The sequence below is a fragment of the Oncorhynchus keta genome, chromosome 35 (genome assembly GCF_023373465.1).
Source record: "Oncorhynchus keta strain PuntledgeMale-10-30-2019 chromosome 35, Oket_V2, whole genome shotgun sequence".
In the NCBI taxonomy this organism is placed as follows: domain Eukaryota; kingdom Metazoa; phylum Chordata; class Actinopteri; order Salmoniformes; family Salmonidae; genus Oncorhynchus; species Oncorhynchus keta.
In genome coordinates this window covers 47,552,195-47,568,636 of record NC_068455.1, presented here as the reverse complement: position 1 = coordinate 47,568,636, position 16,442 = coordinate 47,552,195, and the positions used below count along the sequence as shown (strand labels likewise).

The 16,442-nt window shown below is 45.1% G+C and overlaps 1 protein-coding gene across 5 annotated transcripts in view; it reads left to right on the top strand.

Annotated features, from left to right (window-relative positions):
* rbks (ribokinase) overlaps nucleotides 1-16,442 on the top strand; it is a 76,275-nt gene that overhangs the window by 55,152 nt on the left and 4,681 nt on the right. For all 5 annotated transcript variants that reach the window (XM_052497089.1, XM_035752762.2, XM_035752766.2 and 2 more), the window contains one exon: nucleotides 7,360-7,554. In XM_052497089.1, coding sequence (XP_052353049.1) covers nucleotides 7,360-7,554 — 195 coding nt within the window. The remainder of the gene's footprint in view (nucleotides 1-7,359; nucleotides 7,555-16,442) is intronic.

Sequence of the window (16,442 nt, the reverse complement as noted above, 5' to 3'; positions counted from 1 at the left end):
TGCCACTCTTCCATAAAGGCCAGATTTGTGCAATATACGACTGATTGTTGTCCTATGGACAGAGTCTCCCACCTCAGCTATAGATCTCTGCAGTTCATCCAGAGTGATCATGGGCCTCTTGGCTGCATCTCTGATCAGTCTTCTCCTTGTATGAGCTGAAAGTTTAGAGGGATGGCCAGGTCTTGGTAGATTTGCAGTGGTCTGATACTCCTTCCATTTCAATATTATCACTTGCACAGTGCTCCTTGGGATGTTTAAAGCTTGGGAAATCTTTTTGTATCCAAATCCGGCTTTAAACTTCTTCACAACAGTATCTCGGACCTGCCTGGTGTGTTCCTTGTTCTTCATGATGCTCTCTGCGCTTTTAACGGACCTCTGAGACTATCACAGTGCAGGTGCATTTATACGGAGACTTGATTACACACAGGTGGATTGTATTTATCATCATTAGTCATTTAGGTCAACATTGGATCATTCAGAGATCCTCACTGAACTTCTGGAGAGAGTTTGCTGCACTGAAAGTAAAGGGGCTGAATAATTTTGCACGCCCAATTTTTCCGTTTTTGATTTGTTAAAAAAGTTTGAAATATCCAATAAATGTTGTTCCACTTCATGATTGTGTCCCACTTGTTGTTGATTTTTCAAAAAAAAAAATACAGTTTTATATCTTTGTTTGAAGCCTGAAATGTGCCAAAAGGTCGCAAAGTTCAAGGGGGCCGAATACTTTCGCAAGGCACTGTATGTGCCTGAGGCGCTGTAGCAAACACTGAAGCTTGCAGTTAAAAAACAAGCCTAGCCCCCCTTACTTCCCTCTTTCACAACCATTTGATTGTATTCTCAGGGTTACGGCCCTGTACATCAATAGCATAGCAGCTGCTTCAGAAGTAAGTAACCCCTTCTGGCTTGAATAGAAAAGATTATTCCCTCCCTCTATTTACGGTAAAGGGTGTTATGGATCCACCTTAGCCTCACAACTCCACTGTCAGAGATGACAGATGGGGATTGGTATTGATGGGAAACATAGTCAGAAACAACAACAGGGCAGATGTGTTAAAAGAGTGAGCCAGATTCATTCCTGGGGTAACACAGAGGTGAGTTTGCCCAGAAATGTCTCTTAGAGACTTTGATGTGGTCGGGGGCAGGGGGGCTTTCCAGGTGGGGACTTGAAAGCGAGAGTTGAAGATGGAGCCGACCGTCTGTCTTTTTCTCTTGTAAGTTTGAGTGTAACACACACACACACACACTCATTGCTTTCACCCTCTCACCGCTGCTCATATTTCAGCACGCAAATGCACCCAAACACACGGATCCTCTTGGCTTCTCCGATGATTAAGACAGACAACGCTTTTTCTTTTTTGGTAGCTGACCAGAACAGGGTGGTACCAGGGACTATGAGCACCGATAATATACTGTGGGTAGTTTATTTTTCAACTGTCAAGGTATTGTTGGCTTGGAAGCTTTATAGAGGATGAATTGAAAGCCTCCGTTTGTGTTTGGTGTCCTGACCCCCCACAGAAAAGTGAGCTAGCTGAGATCATTGTCTGGGCAGGTGTGGAGGGTTGACAGAAAAGATGGACACCCACTCCTCATCTTAAACCCGTACCTTTTTGTGTGTGTAGTCTCCCAGTGCCATGCAGAACCTAGAGGGGGGCTGAAGGATGTCAAAGTGCAGGCACTATTTGATCCACAGCTCACATAGAATGTTGACGTGTTTATAGTGATGGGACTCCATTATGGACCTTACACTGACTAGCTGCTATATAAATCTAATTGTATTTGACACATGCTTGGTAAACAACAGGTGTAGACTAACAGTGAAATGGTTACTTACGGGCCCCTTTTAATTATTTTAAACAATGCAGAGATAGAATAATAGAAAGATAACACCAGTAATAGAGTTGCTGGATGGGTAGGGGAGAGTCAGGTAAGTCGCGCCAAAGGGTTTGTTGAGCCACCGCTTGTTTCTAGGAAACTATACACAAATGCGTCCCTATTCTTACCCAGTCCCTATGCTCAATTAACCCCATTCCCAGGACAAGTTGTGCCAAGAGAGCACTTTTTTTGACAAGCTTTGTTTTCAAAATTGAAAAGCCCATAAATACAATTGTTTCCGGAAAATTGTCCAAGAGAAGAAAACAAATCCATTGCAAATTAATGCTTTTTATTCATTGATGGAAATACCAGTTGATGTGCTCCAACTCATAAGAGACTTCAGCTAAGTGTACTGGGCAAAATTGGTGATGATTGTGTTGATTATCCCTGTTTCCAGTGTTCCCGCCGAAAGGGGATTCGTTCTCAAAAACAGAGTAAAGACGGCCCCAAGATCGAGCCTTCTTGAGGACAAAAGTAACAAGGTTGATGCGCATTGCAAGCTACTCCAAGGAGTAGCTTTTTTTGACTTCCCAACAGCAGCGACTCACTTTGAACAGGCTACGGTGCGCCGCACCTTATTGTGTTCTTCAGGCCCAGTCCGAGCGATTCTCCGCCGCCCCTGTGTCCTGTATAGTATAAATATTTGGAATGGATTGATAGACTAGACTAGAATAATGATGTGTATCATGTGCAATTGATGTATTTCTGTTGAGCTTATTCAGTAGCACTTGGAAACAAAACATTGTTGACAAGTTTTCACGTCAGAGTTACAATGTTGCAATCACTAGGCAGCAAACTGCATATACAGTGGCAAGAAAAAGTATGTGAACCCTTTGGAAATACCTGGATTTCTGCATAAATTGGTCATAACATTTGATCTGGTCATCTAAGTCACAACAATAGACAAACACAGTCTGCTTAAACTAATAAAACACAAACAATTATACGTTTTCATGTCTTTATTGAACACACCGTGTAAACATTCACAGTGCAGGGGGGGGAAGTATGTGAGCCCTTGGATTTAATAACTGGTTGACCCTCCTTTGGCAGCAATCGCCTCAACCAAATGTTTTCCGTAGTTGCGGATCAGACCTGCACAATGGTCAGAAGGAATTTGGACCATTCCTCTTTACAAAACCGTTTCAGTTTCAGCAATATTCGGACTGATGAATATCAAGGCTTTCAGAGGTACTTTTGTAACCCTTTCCAGCTTTATGCAAGTCAACCATTCTTAATTTTAGATCTTCTGTGATCTATTTTGTCCGAGGCATGGTTCATATCAGGTAATGCTTCTTGTGAATAGCAGACTCAAATTTTGTGCGTTTTTTTATAGGGCAAGGTAGCTCTAACCAAAATCTCCAATCTCGTCTCATTGATTGGACTGCAGTTTAGTTGACTCCTGACTCCAACTAGCTTTTGGAGAAGTCATTAGCCTAGGGGTTCACAAATACTTTTTCCAACCTACACTGTTAATGTTTAAATTATGTATCCAATATAGACAAGAAAAATACAATAATTTGTGTGTTATTAGTTTAAGCACACTATGTTTGTCTATTGTTGTGAGATAGATGCAGAAATCCAGGTAATTCCAAAGGGTTCGCATACTTTTTCTTGCCACTGTAGTAGGAAACAGAGTTGTTATCAACAAGCCACATATACAGTGCCTTGCGAAAGTATTCGGCCCCCTTGAACTTTGCGACCTTTTGCCACATTTCAGGCTTCAAACATAAAGATATAAAAATGTATATTTTTGTGAAGAATCAACAACAAGTGGGACACAATCATGAAGTGGAACGACATTTATTGGATATTTCAAACTTTTTTAACAAATCAAAAACTGAAAAATTGGGCGTGCAAAATTATTCAGCCACCTTAAGTTAATACTTTGTAGCGCCACCTTTTGCTGCGATTACAGCTGTAAGTCGCTTGGGGTATGTTTCTATCAGTTTTGCACATCGAGAGACTGAAATGTTTTCCCATTCCTCCTTGCAAAACAGCTCAAGCTCAGTGAGGTTGGATGGAGAGCATTTGTGAACAGCAGTTTTCAGTTCTTTCCACAGATTCTCGATTGGATTCAGGTCTGGACTTTGACTTGGCCATTCTAACACCTGGATATGTTTATTTTTGAACCATTCCATTGTAGATTTTGCTTTATGTTTCGGATCATTGTCTTGTTGGAAGACAAATCTCCGTCCCAGTCTCAGGTCTTTTGCAGACTCCATCAGGTTTTCTTCCAGAATGGTCCTGTATTTGGCTCCATCCATCTTCCCATCAATTTTAACCATCTTCCCTGTCCCTGCTGAAGAAAAGCAGGCCCAAACCATGATGCTGCCACCACCATGTTTGACAGTGGGGATGGTGTGTTCAGGGTGTTGCTTTTACGCCAAACATAACGTTTTGCATTGTTGCCAAAAAGTTCAATTTTGGTTTCATCTGACCAGAGCACCTTCTTCCACATGTTTGGTGTGTCTCCCAGGTGGCTTGTGGCAAACTTTAAACAACACTTTTTATGGATATCTTTAAGAAATGGCTTTCTTCTTGCCACTCTTCCATAAATGCCAGATTTGTGCAATATACGACTGATTGTTGTCCAACGGACAGAGTCTCCCGCCTCAGCTGTAGATCTCTGCAGTTCATCCAGAGTGATCATGGGCCTCTTGGCTGCATCTCTGATCAGTCTTCTCCTTGTATGAGCTGAAAGTTTGGAAGGACGGCCAGTTCTTGGTAGATTTGCAGTGGTCTGATACTCCTTCCATTTCAATATTATCGCTTGCACAGTGCTCCTTGGGATGTTTAAAGCTTGGGAAATCTTTTTGTATCCAAATCCGGCTTTAAACTTCTTCACAACAGTATCTCGGACCTGCCTGGTGTGTTCCTTGTTCTTCATGATGCTCTCTGATATTTTTAACGGACCTCTGAGACTATCACAGTGCAGGTGCATTTATATGGAGACTTGATTACACACAGGTGGATTGTATTTATCATCATTAGTCATTTAGGTCAACATTGGATCATTCAGAGATCCTCACTGAACTTCTGGAGAGAGTTTGCTGCACTGAAAGTAAAGGGGCTGAATAATTTTGCACGCCCAACTTTTCAGTTTTTGATTTGTTAAAAAAGTTTGAAATATCCAATAAATGTCGTTCCACTTCATGATTGTGTCCCACTTGTTGTTGATTCTTCACAAAAAAATACAGTTTTATATCTTTATGTTTGAAGCCTGAAATGTGGCAAAAGGTCGCAAAGTTCAAGGGGGGCGAATACTTTCGCAAGGCACTGTATTACACATGACGAGTCAACCCCAAGAAAAATCATTACCTTTATTACCTTTTTTTTACCTTTATTTAACTAGGCAAGTCAGTTAAGAACAAATTCTTATTTTCAATGATGGCCTAGGAACAGTGGGTTAACTGCCTGTTCAGGGGCAGAAAGACAGATTTGTACCTTGTCAGCTGGGGGGTTTGAACTTGCAACCTCCCGGTTACTAGTCCAACGCTCTAACCACTAGGCTACCCTTCCGCCCCCGTTTCACAGGAGCATCTTAAAATAAGTAATCTCTCAAGGAACCAGACTTAATAAATTTCATTTATTTACGTATCGAATTTCATTGTCCAACGTCAGTTTTATAATTTCTTCATTTTGTGGCCTCCTCGAGTTTCCTCTTTCCACCGCTGTGGTGCTGAATCGCAGCAGGAGTGGGGCGGGGCGGCCTGGTCATGGCTAGAAGGGATCCAGCCTTTTTTTAACTAACCCTTTTCCTAACCTTAACTAACTTCTCCTAACCTGTACGTTAATTATTCTAACCTGCTGCGTAATTTCTCCTAATCCATTACGAAAAGTCAAATCTGTTGTTAATTTGACAAAAGCTGGATCCCGGGCCTGGGGTTCGTAGACAGCCAAGTTTTGTTATTTATTAGGCCTAATTAAAATGTTCATGCCTAGGATAAATTAAAGAGGCCTAGATTGTATTTGAAAACAGCAGTGTTTTGTTATTTATTAATTCATTCACATTTTCATAGAAGTAGCGTATAGTACAGGTCGTTATACTAATATAAGTTGTGTTTTATTACTTTTTAGGCGACTTGTTATTCTAGGCTAAATGTTTTTTCCTTTCTTTTAAATTATATTCATTTATGATTAATAGCAGGGATGAAGACGCAACGGGCAATGTTTTGCTTTTCAATAAAAACCTATCATGTTGGTATAAGAACAGTGTTCTAATTTATTTTATTACAACTTCACAGACTTCTATTTTGCACTTGTAACATAGAAAAATCCCCATAAAATTATGTCAATTCAAGCTAGAGATATCAGCTGCGTCCTATCACATGCACCTGTGGAACGGTTGTTAAGACACTAACAGCTTACAGACGGTGCCCAGTCCAGGCACGGCGTCCAGTCCAGCTCCAAGGCCGGAGCCTTTCTCTGCGCCGAAGCCCAGTCCAGTGACGGCGTCCAGTCCTGCTCCATGGCCGGAGCCTTCTTCTGCGCCGATGCCCAGTCCAGGCATGGTGTCTAGTCCCACTCCAAGGCCGGAGCCTTCCTTTGCGCCTGTGCTCAGTCCAGGCACGGCGGGTAACTCAGCTCCATGGCCGGAGCCTTCCTCGGCGCTGGTGCCCTGTCCAGGCACGACGTCCAGTCCCGCTCCAAGACCGGAGCCTACCTCTGCACCGGTGCCCGGTCCAGGCACGATGTCCAGTCCCACTCCATGGCCGGAGCCTTCCTCGGCGCCGGTGCCCGGTCCAGGCAGGAGCCTTCTCTGTGCCGATGTCCGGTCCAGGCACGGCGTCCAGACCAGTCCCGATCCATAGCCGAAGCCCTCCTCTGCGCCGGTGCCCAGTCCAGCCATGGCGGCCAACTCAGCTCCATGGCGGCGCCGGTGCCCAGTCCGGGTGCGGTGTTCAACCCAGCTCCATGGTCGGGGCCCTCCTCTGCGCCGAGGCCCAATCTGGGCACGGCCACCGACGCTAGATGCCCACCAGGACCCTCCCCTATAGAGTCAGGATTTGCCGCCGGAGTCCGCACCTTTAGGGGGGGGTGGTTCATATTTAGGCAGCCATTTCCCCACTGGGTTTTTGTGGGATCTTGTTTTTGTGTTGTTGCCTGTGAGCACTCCAGAATGTCATGTTTCAATTATTCTTTATTGTTTTGTTGTGCGATTCACTATTAATAAATATTTATACATTTCAAATCAAATATTGAAATGATCCATGGTATGACGATCTTAAACAATTCCATATATTAGCTTACCCCCCCAATAGATGTAAAACTGAACTAATAGGGATTTATAAAGTGATTTTGCAAAGTGCCTCCATTGTAAGAACTCAACTTACCCCTCACCAATGTGCTGCACCCTCCTGGGCGATGCACACCCACACACTCAACATACATAGATTTTCACTTTGAGGTGGGCCAGTAGTCTGAAGGTTGCTGGCTCAATTCCCAGACCACACAATTTCTAACACACCTCCCTGGTGGTCTCCACAGGCAGAGCTGCTGACGGGGGTGGCTGTGGCGAGTATAGAGGATGCTGGCCGGGCCGGTGAGGAGCTGCTGAGGCGAGGCTGCAGCTCGGTCATCATCACCCTGGGCTCCCGGGGCTGTGTTGTGCTGTCGGCACAGGAGCCCTCGTCCCCATCACACCATGTCCCCACCAAGCCGGTGACAACAGTGGATACCACGGTAAGAATATCCCTAGGGTCTTAATATCACAGTTTCTCAAGCCTGCATGTCAAAGTGTAGGCATATTGGCTATAGTTAAATGAGGGAGGCGTCAGAAAATGTAGCTAAACTTTAATGAGACTTATTTATACGAAACAAAAATATAAACGCAACATGTGAAGTGTTGGTCCCATGTTTGATGAGCTGAAATAAAAGATCCCAGACATTTTCCATATACACAAAAAGCTTTTCTCTAAAATGTTGTGCACAAATCTTTTAGTAAGCATTTCTCCTTTGCCAAAGTAATCCATTCACCTGACAGGTGTGGCATATCAAGAAGCTGATTAAACAGCATGATCATTACACAGGTGCAATAAAAGTCCACTCTAAAATGTGCAGTTTTCTCACAAAAAGTTCGGAGGACTCATGGCTCTTGACCTTCGCCTCTCCCAAGTCCGTACGGGAGTCGCAGCAATGGGACAAGACTGTAACTAACAATTGGATACCACGAAATTGGGGAAAACAAGGGCTAAGAAAATACATATTACATTTTTTGTTGTTGTTTGTAGCCAGCACTTTCAGACAGGATTTCGTAACGGACTAATGGGTTGCCATGTCGTCAAACGTTGAAAGGTAATGCTGTTCCATCTATTCCCCCAAGCTGAGAATGAGTACCGTAGGTGTTTCCAAACTTTTGACTGTTACTGTGTAATATATACATTGCTGTTCAAAAGTTTGGGGTCACTTAGAAATGTCCTTGTTTTGGAAAGAAAAGCATTTTTTTTGTCCATTAAAATAACATCAAATTAATCAGAAATACAGTTTGTTTCACAATAAAAAATATGTAGCATCTTCAAAAGTGGTAGGCATGTTGTGTAACTCAAATGATTACAAACCCCCCCCAAAATCCATTTTAATTCCAGGTTGTAAGGCAACAAAATAGGAAAAATGCCAGGGAGGGTGAATACTTTTGCAAGGCACTGTATTTTTCCCCGTCTCAACTACTCAACTAAATAGGGATGTATGTCCTTATGCAAAATAAAATAAAAAATGGTTTTGTCATCCAGCTCTTCTTGGAAAAAGGAATCATCAGGAACAGCCATTGCAGCTAATTATTTAGCCAAGGCAGTGAGTAGACTGTAACAGCTCCTGTGATCCTGTAAACTAGTACCGCCACCATTTTGAAAAGCCTGCCTTCGAGGGTAGGAACAAGGAAGTATGGCTCCTGTCAGGCTGTAATCTTCACAAAGCCAGGGAAAATAAGTCAACCTAGATATCCTGCAATGTCCTGTCAGATATGAATATCGTTGAGAAAAGTTCAATGGCTTTATTGAACAAGAACAACCATATCTTCACGCTGCTAGCGGGAACGTGTAATCGGAAAAACACAAAGGCCACAACTGTAACATCCATCGTTAAATGAAGACCAAGGTGCAGTGTGGTAGGCGTACATTTTCTTTTAATTATAAATATTCCACCAAAAACATTAAACAACTCAACGAACGTAAAGCTAAGAGTGCAAACACATGCAACAACCAAAGACATGATCCCACAACTGAAGGTGGGAAAAAGGGCTGGGGGCTCTGGACTGGGGAACGTCACTGCAGGCTCCTTGCCATAGACCATCAATACAGGCTCCGGGCCATGGATCATCACTGGAGGCTTCGTGCCATCGATTACCACTACAGGCTCCGGGCCATGGATTATCACTGGAGACTTCGTGCCATGGATCATCACTGGAGGCTCCGGGCCATGGATCATCACTGGCGGCTCCGGGCCATGGATCATCACTGGCGGCTCCGGGCCATGGATCATCACTGGAGGCTTCGTGCCATGGATCATCACTACAGGCTCCGGGCCATGGATCATCACTGGAGGCTTCGTGCCATCGATTACCACTACAGGCTCCGGGCCATGGATTATCACTGGAGTCTTCGTGCCATGGATCATCACTGGAGGCTCCGGGCCATGGATCATCACTGGCGGCTCCGGGCCATGGATCATCACTGGCGGCTCCGGGCCATGGATCATCACTGGCGGCTCCGGGCCATGGATCATCACTGGAGGCTTCGTGCCATGGATCATCACTACAGGCTCCGGGCCATGGATCATCACTGGAGGCTTCGTACGTGAAGCCGGAACAGGTCTCACTGGACTGAGGAGACTTACTGGAAGCCTGGTGCGGGGAGCAGCCACAGCGCATCCTGGATGGATACCCATTTTTGCTCGGTGAGTGTGGAGAGCTGGCACGGGACTCACTGGGCTATGAAGGCGCACTGGAGGCATAGTGTGTAGAGCCGGTGCAGGATATGCTGGGCCGTGGAGTCGCGCTGGAGGTCTGGAGCGTAGATGTGGCACAACGCGTCCTGGCTAAATCCCCCCTGTAGCACGGCAAGTGCGGGGAGCTGGCACTGGCCGCACTGGGTTGTGCTGGCGAACTGGGGATACCGTGCGTAGAGCTGGCGCAGGATATCCTGGGCCCAAGAGACGCACCGGAGGCCAGGAGCGCTGAGCAGGCTCTAGCACGGCAACTGCGAAGGATCTTGCACAGAGCGCACCGGGCTGTGGATGCGCACTGAAGGCATGGTGCGCAGAACCGGATAACACACTGCTTGACCGGTCACTCGCTCCCCACGGTAAGCACGGGGAGTTGGCTCAGGTCTAATCCCTGACTCCGCCAATCTCCCCGTGTGTGTCCCCCATATTTTTGGGGGGCTGCCTCTCGTGCTTGCTTCTTTGAGCTAACTCCTCGTATCGTCGCCCTTCCACTTTCGCTGCCTCTATCTCCTCCTTCGGACGGCGATACTCCCCGGCCCTTGTCCATGGTCCTGCTCCCTCCAGGATTTCCTCCCAGGTCCAGTCCTGACCACGCTGCTTGGTCCGTTGGTGGTGGGAGCTTCTGTAACGTCCGTTGTTAAATGAAGACCAAGGTGCAGCGTGGTAGGCGTACATTTTCTTTAATTTTGAACGTTCCACCAAAAAACAATAAACAACTCAACGAAAGTAAAGCTAGGAGTGCAACACACAAAAACAAGATCCCACAACTCAAGGTGGGAAAAAGGGCTGCTTAAGTATGATCCCCAATCAGAGACAACTATAGACAATAATATGAAGAAGTAAAACATTATAAATATTTTAAGCTATACATTTTGATCTGTTGCGTTAATGTTCAGTGGTTGTATGCATTTGGGATCTGTCGCCCCAGAACTGTCCCAGAACCTTAGACATTTTTTAGCATCCCAGAGATAACCATAATTTCAATCCCCGGGGGGAATTATTTAATAAAGAAGTTAATAAGCATAGTGTAAACAACTCGATGAGGCCATAAGCCAAGAGGAAATTGCTCACCCAGAAGCAGCACTCACCCAGAAGCAGCACTTTGTGGCCGGGGACTTTAATGCAGGCAAATTTAAATCAGTTTTACATTTTTTTTTACCAGCATGTCACATGTGCAACCAGAGAAAAACAAATCCTAGACTACCTTTACTCCACACACAGAGATGCAAAGCTCTCCCCCGCCCTCCATTTGGCAAATCTGACCATAATTCCATCCTCCTGATTCCTGCTTACAAGCAAAAACTAAAGCAGGAAGTACCAGTGACTCACTCAATACGGAAGTGGTCAAATTACGTGGATGCTACACTACAGGACTGTTCTAATAGCACAGACTGGAACATGTTCCGGGATTCATCCAATGGCATTGAGGAGTACACCAAGGTCATCGGCTTTATTAATAAGTACAACGACGACGTCGTCCCCACAGTGACTGTACGTACATATCCCAACCTGAAGCCATGGATTATAGTCAACATCTGCATTGAGCTAAAGGCTAGAGCTGCCACTTTCAAGGAGTGGGAGACTAATCCGGGCACTTATAAGAAATCCCTCTATGCCCTCCGACTAACCAACAAACAAGCAAAGCGTCAATACAGGATTAAGATTGAATCCTACTACAACGGCTTTGACGCTCGTCGGATGTGGCAGGGCTTGAAAACATTTACGGTCTACAAAGGGAAACCCAGACGCAAGCTGCCCAGTGACGTGAGCCTACCAGATGAGCTAAATGCCTTTTATGTTTGCTTCGGGGCAAGTAACACTGAAGCATGCACGAGAGCACCAGCTGTTCTGGATGACTGTGTGATACCGCTCTCGGTAGCCGATGTGAACAAAACCTTTAAACAGTTCAACATTCACAAAGCCGCTGGACCAGACGGATTTCCAGGACGTGTTCTCAAAGTATGTGTGGGCCAACTAGCAAGTGTCTTCACTGACATTTTCAAACCTCTCCCTGACCGGGTCTGTAATACCTACATGTTTCGAGCAGACCACCATAGTCCCCGTGCCCAAGGAAGCGAAGGTAACCTGTCTAAATGATTACAGCCCTGTGGCATTCATGTCGGTAGCCATGAAGTGCATTGAAAGGCTGGTCATGGCTCACATCAACAGCATCCTCCCGGACACCCTAGATCCACTCCAATTCGCATACCGCCCCAACTGATCCACAGATGATGCAATCTCAATCGCACTCCATACTGCCCTTTCTCACCTGGACAAAAGGAACACCTATGTGAGAATGCTGTTCATTGACTACAGCTCAGCGTTCAACACCATAGTGCCCACAAAGCTCATCACTAAGCTAAGGACTCTGGGACTAAACACCTCCCTCTGCAACTGGATCCTGGACTTCCTGATGGGCCGCCCCCTGGTGGTAAGAGTAGGCAGCAACAGGTCTGCCACACTGATCCTCAACACTGAGGCCCCTCAGGGGTGTGTACTTAGTCCCCTCCTGTATTCCCTGTTCACCCACGACTGTGTGGCCAAACACGACTCCAACACCATCATTAAGTTTGCTGACGACACAAAAGTGGTAGTCCTGATCACCGACAACGATGAGACGGCCTATAGGGAGGAGGTCAGAGAACTGGCAGTATGGTGACCGGACAACAACCTCTCCCTCAATGTGAGCAAGACTAAGAAGCTGATCGTGGACTACAGGAAAAGGCAGGCCGAACAGTCCCCCATTAACATCGACGGGGCTGTAGTGGAGCTGGTCGAGAGTTTCAAGTTCCTCGGTGTCCACATCGCCAACGAACTATCATAGTCCAAACATACCGAGATAGTCGTGAAGAGGGCATGACACAACCTTTTCCCCCTTAGGAGACTGAAAAGATTTGTCATGGGTCCCCAGATCCTCAAAGGGTTCTATAGCTGCACCATTGAGAGCATCCTGACCGGTTGCATCACCGCCTGGTATAGCAACTGCTCGGCATCTGAGCGTAAGGCGCTACAGAGGGTAGTGCGAACGGCCCAGTACATCAATGGGGCCAAGCTTTCCAGGACCTATATAATAGGTGGTGTCAGAGGAAAGCCCCTAAAATTGTCAGAGACCCCAGTCACCCAAGTTATAGACTCTTTTTTTCTCTACTACCGCACGACAAGCGGTACTGGAGCGCTAAGTCTAGGACCAAAAGGCTCCTCAAACAGCTTCTACACCCAAGCCATAAGACTGCTGAACAATTAATAAAATTGCCAGCGGACAATTTACATTGACCCCCCTCCCTTTGTACACTGCTGCTACTCACTATTTATTATCTATGCATAGTCACTTCACCCCCACCTACATGTACAAATTACCTCAACTAACCTGTACCCCCACACACTGATTCGGTACCGGTGTCCCCTGCATATAACCTCGTTATTGTTATTCTGATTGTGTTACTTTTTTATTATTTTTATTTTAGTCTACTTACTTTAGTCTACACTTGTTGTATTCGGCACATGTGACAAATACAGTTTGATTTGTCTTATTCTCTATGGTAAAAAAAAGTTATTTCTTTTGAAAAGTGGTTCCTTGCATCATACAATGATGTAAAAATGGTGTTACAGACAAGTGACTGGACATGTGACTTGAGCTTTTGGACAAGTAAAACAATCAGACCTACTTGTCTGAAGTGGCTAAAAAAGTAAATGTCAAACCCTGCACATTATTTTCCATGATCTAACAACTGATTCCTCGACATATCCATAAAAGAAAAGCAGATGTTTGCATCACTTTAATGAGGACTCTCGTCTTCAACTTCTGGGGGGACACGAATATGTTGTGTACTACTAATCACCATGACGTGATTAAATTAAATTCTCTCGGCCACAGACCAGCACACGCTGTACGACGTCCCAGAGGTGGAGGCTAATGGCTCGGTAGTTTCTCACCCCAGTAGAGGTTAAAGATTAAACTGGGTTTTATAGGGGATGTGAGGACATTTTGGATTCTCTTCCTGATTTCATCTTGAAAAGGCTTTGCCGTCACGCCTGGCTCGGTGAGACTTTCACACTTCCTGTTCGAGTTTGGGACACAACTGATTTAGAGTTGATGCATTTGTTAGGCTTTAGAGAAAAATTGTCATTTTCATTTTGTTTGCATACAACTACAGATGATGCATTTGATAAATTCTACAGGGTGACAGTGTTGTGAATTAGAGAGTCCAGCAGTTTTGCGTGCAGTTGATATTGAGCTGCAAAAGTACAGATGCATTCAAACTACAAGATTATATCTCCTTAAACTGGGTGTCTTTTATCTTGTGTTTAATAAGAAACGTTTCCATTTTGAAACTCATTGTTCCTGTTTGGAATCAAAATCCCCCATTAACTGAAGTTAAAATAAGTGAATCCACTGAAGCAGGAGAGTAACAATAGGGGAGTGTTTAGGGCTTCATGACTGTTTTTTCTCTCTCCCATCAACACCTTGCCACGACCCGAAGTGTCATATTCCTGTCTTAGTGTGTATGTCTGTACTGTAACTTAGTGTGCATGTCTGTACTGTAATCCACCTTATACACTCACCATTTACAAAACAGTACAATAGATACCAATTGCTGAAGTCAGTGCAATGTGAGAGTGCTCAGAAGCAATTAGTGTCCTGACTGCGTGTGCACAGATCCCACAAGTTAGCTTTACCGATCCATTAATGTTACCAAAAATATTTGTACTGCAATCTGCCTCGGTGTACCTATAATTAAATGACCCTTTATACTTTTACTGTCCCTAGTAATACACGCAAACACACCAACTCCCCCATTCCCTGGTGGTGCATACAAAATGAACCATAGCCCTGAGGGGAACCTGGTTTAGCTTCCTTCACCCCAAACCCCCTCCCCTCCCTCTGTGACTCACCTCTTAGCCCTGCACCAGTCAGCAGAACACAACACAGCCCAGCCTGTGATCGGGCCTTGGTTTTGGCAGTGCTCCCCCCCTACACTTTGATGGCCCCATAAATTCTGGAGTGTTTAACTCTTTTGGATGCCCTAATCCCTCTTCCAGTAAACAATTTATTTTTTACTAGCAAAAGAAAAGATTGTTTTCTGAATGGCTAGTCAGCCTCACAGACCTTTGGTGTTTCCTTTTTATTTATTTGCTAAAACATTTTTACATTCATGGTAAGGCCTCTTAAAAAATTATTTGGTTCTTTGATTTTGTTCATTGGCGTTTTTTGCTGAGTGAACACGGTGTAGTGCTGCGCTCTCCATTTTTTTCACCAGGAACATGTTTGCTTGGTGTGAATTTGGTGGCTTCGATGCTATGCGTGGGTTGGCGAACTGAGAAAGGAGGCTGGGTCTGAAGCTATGATCTTGCAGGATCAACAATGTCACCGCCCAAAAATACACATAAATATTGTTTTATTATACTGCCTGTATCCTTTCCAGTCAGTGCTGAGTTCAAAGAAGCATACAATTCTTGCTTCTCCTGGTTACTACCCCAGTTCTTTCATCATCCACTGAACCACAACACCCTCCCCCCTCCTCTTCCACGAGCAACACATTGTACGTGGCAAGGCTTTAGAGGCGGAGTCAGGGTCAGCTGCAAAGCTGGACTGGTAACAAAGCTAAATTCACTCTTCCCTCCCATCTTCCCCTAAAATTTTCCTTCTTTCTTAAATTGAGTGCAGGCATTCCTACTTTCACAGAGGCTGCGCTGTTAGTGTGGAAGATTGGATGATGCTTGCGCACACAAGTCTGCGGTCTCTGTCTCTCACGCACACACACACAGTGGCCACCCCTTCGGCCTGTGCTTTTCCTGTACTGTGGGGTTGGTGTGATGGTGGGGGTAGTTGCCAGGCCAGACAAAACAGCTCAGAGTGGGTCTGGACAATCCATATCATCCTGACTTCCTTCCTATGAGAGGAGACAGATGACCACACACAGGCTTGTTCCTGGAAGCGGTAGGTAGGGGAATACCCCAGTATTCTTCACCTTTTCCAAACCCTGACCACCGCGTAGTTAGTCACTGCGAAGCTGGCGCAACGAAGGGAGGCCCCCATGAAGTCCTTATTGGACTGCACATGCCAGTGGTTAGTTACTATGCCATGCAATCCAAGCTATCCTCTTCTTCTGAATCTGTGTACATTTATCACACTGGTGAAACGAAGAAGAAAATGACGAGACTTAATCTATTCAATTTACTGTGCTTTTGATCTGGTCATTATCTTCCGATACTTCCGCAGAGCAACTGTCATCATTCTTTCCCGGAAGCTTGGGGTCCAGTAACAGTTTGAGTCAGCACTGGCCACGGCGTTCTTTACTCTCTCTAGGGGGTCCTTATTGATGAGAGCCCCAGGCTGGGGATTACTGTTTCCCCATCCGTCACACCCGTATGGGAGACTAGATTACAGGAAATACAGTCATTGTGATGCACAATGTCAGATTCTTTGTATCCCCTTTTTAAGACTAAGTTTAGGGCAGGGATCCGTTTTGAAAGAAAGGAGACTAATGAAGAGCACCACGAAGGAAGTTGGATTTGCAGATCTGTTTTGATTTCAAAAAAGCATTTGAATGTTGACAAAAAAATAACATGCCACAACATGCATCTTCACTCATAGACCACAGTTGTTTATGCTGATGTTAGATTGCTCATGC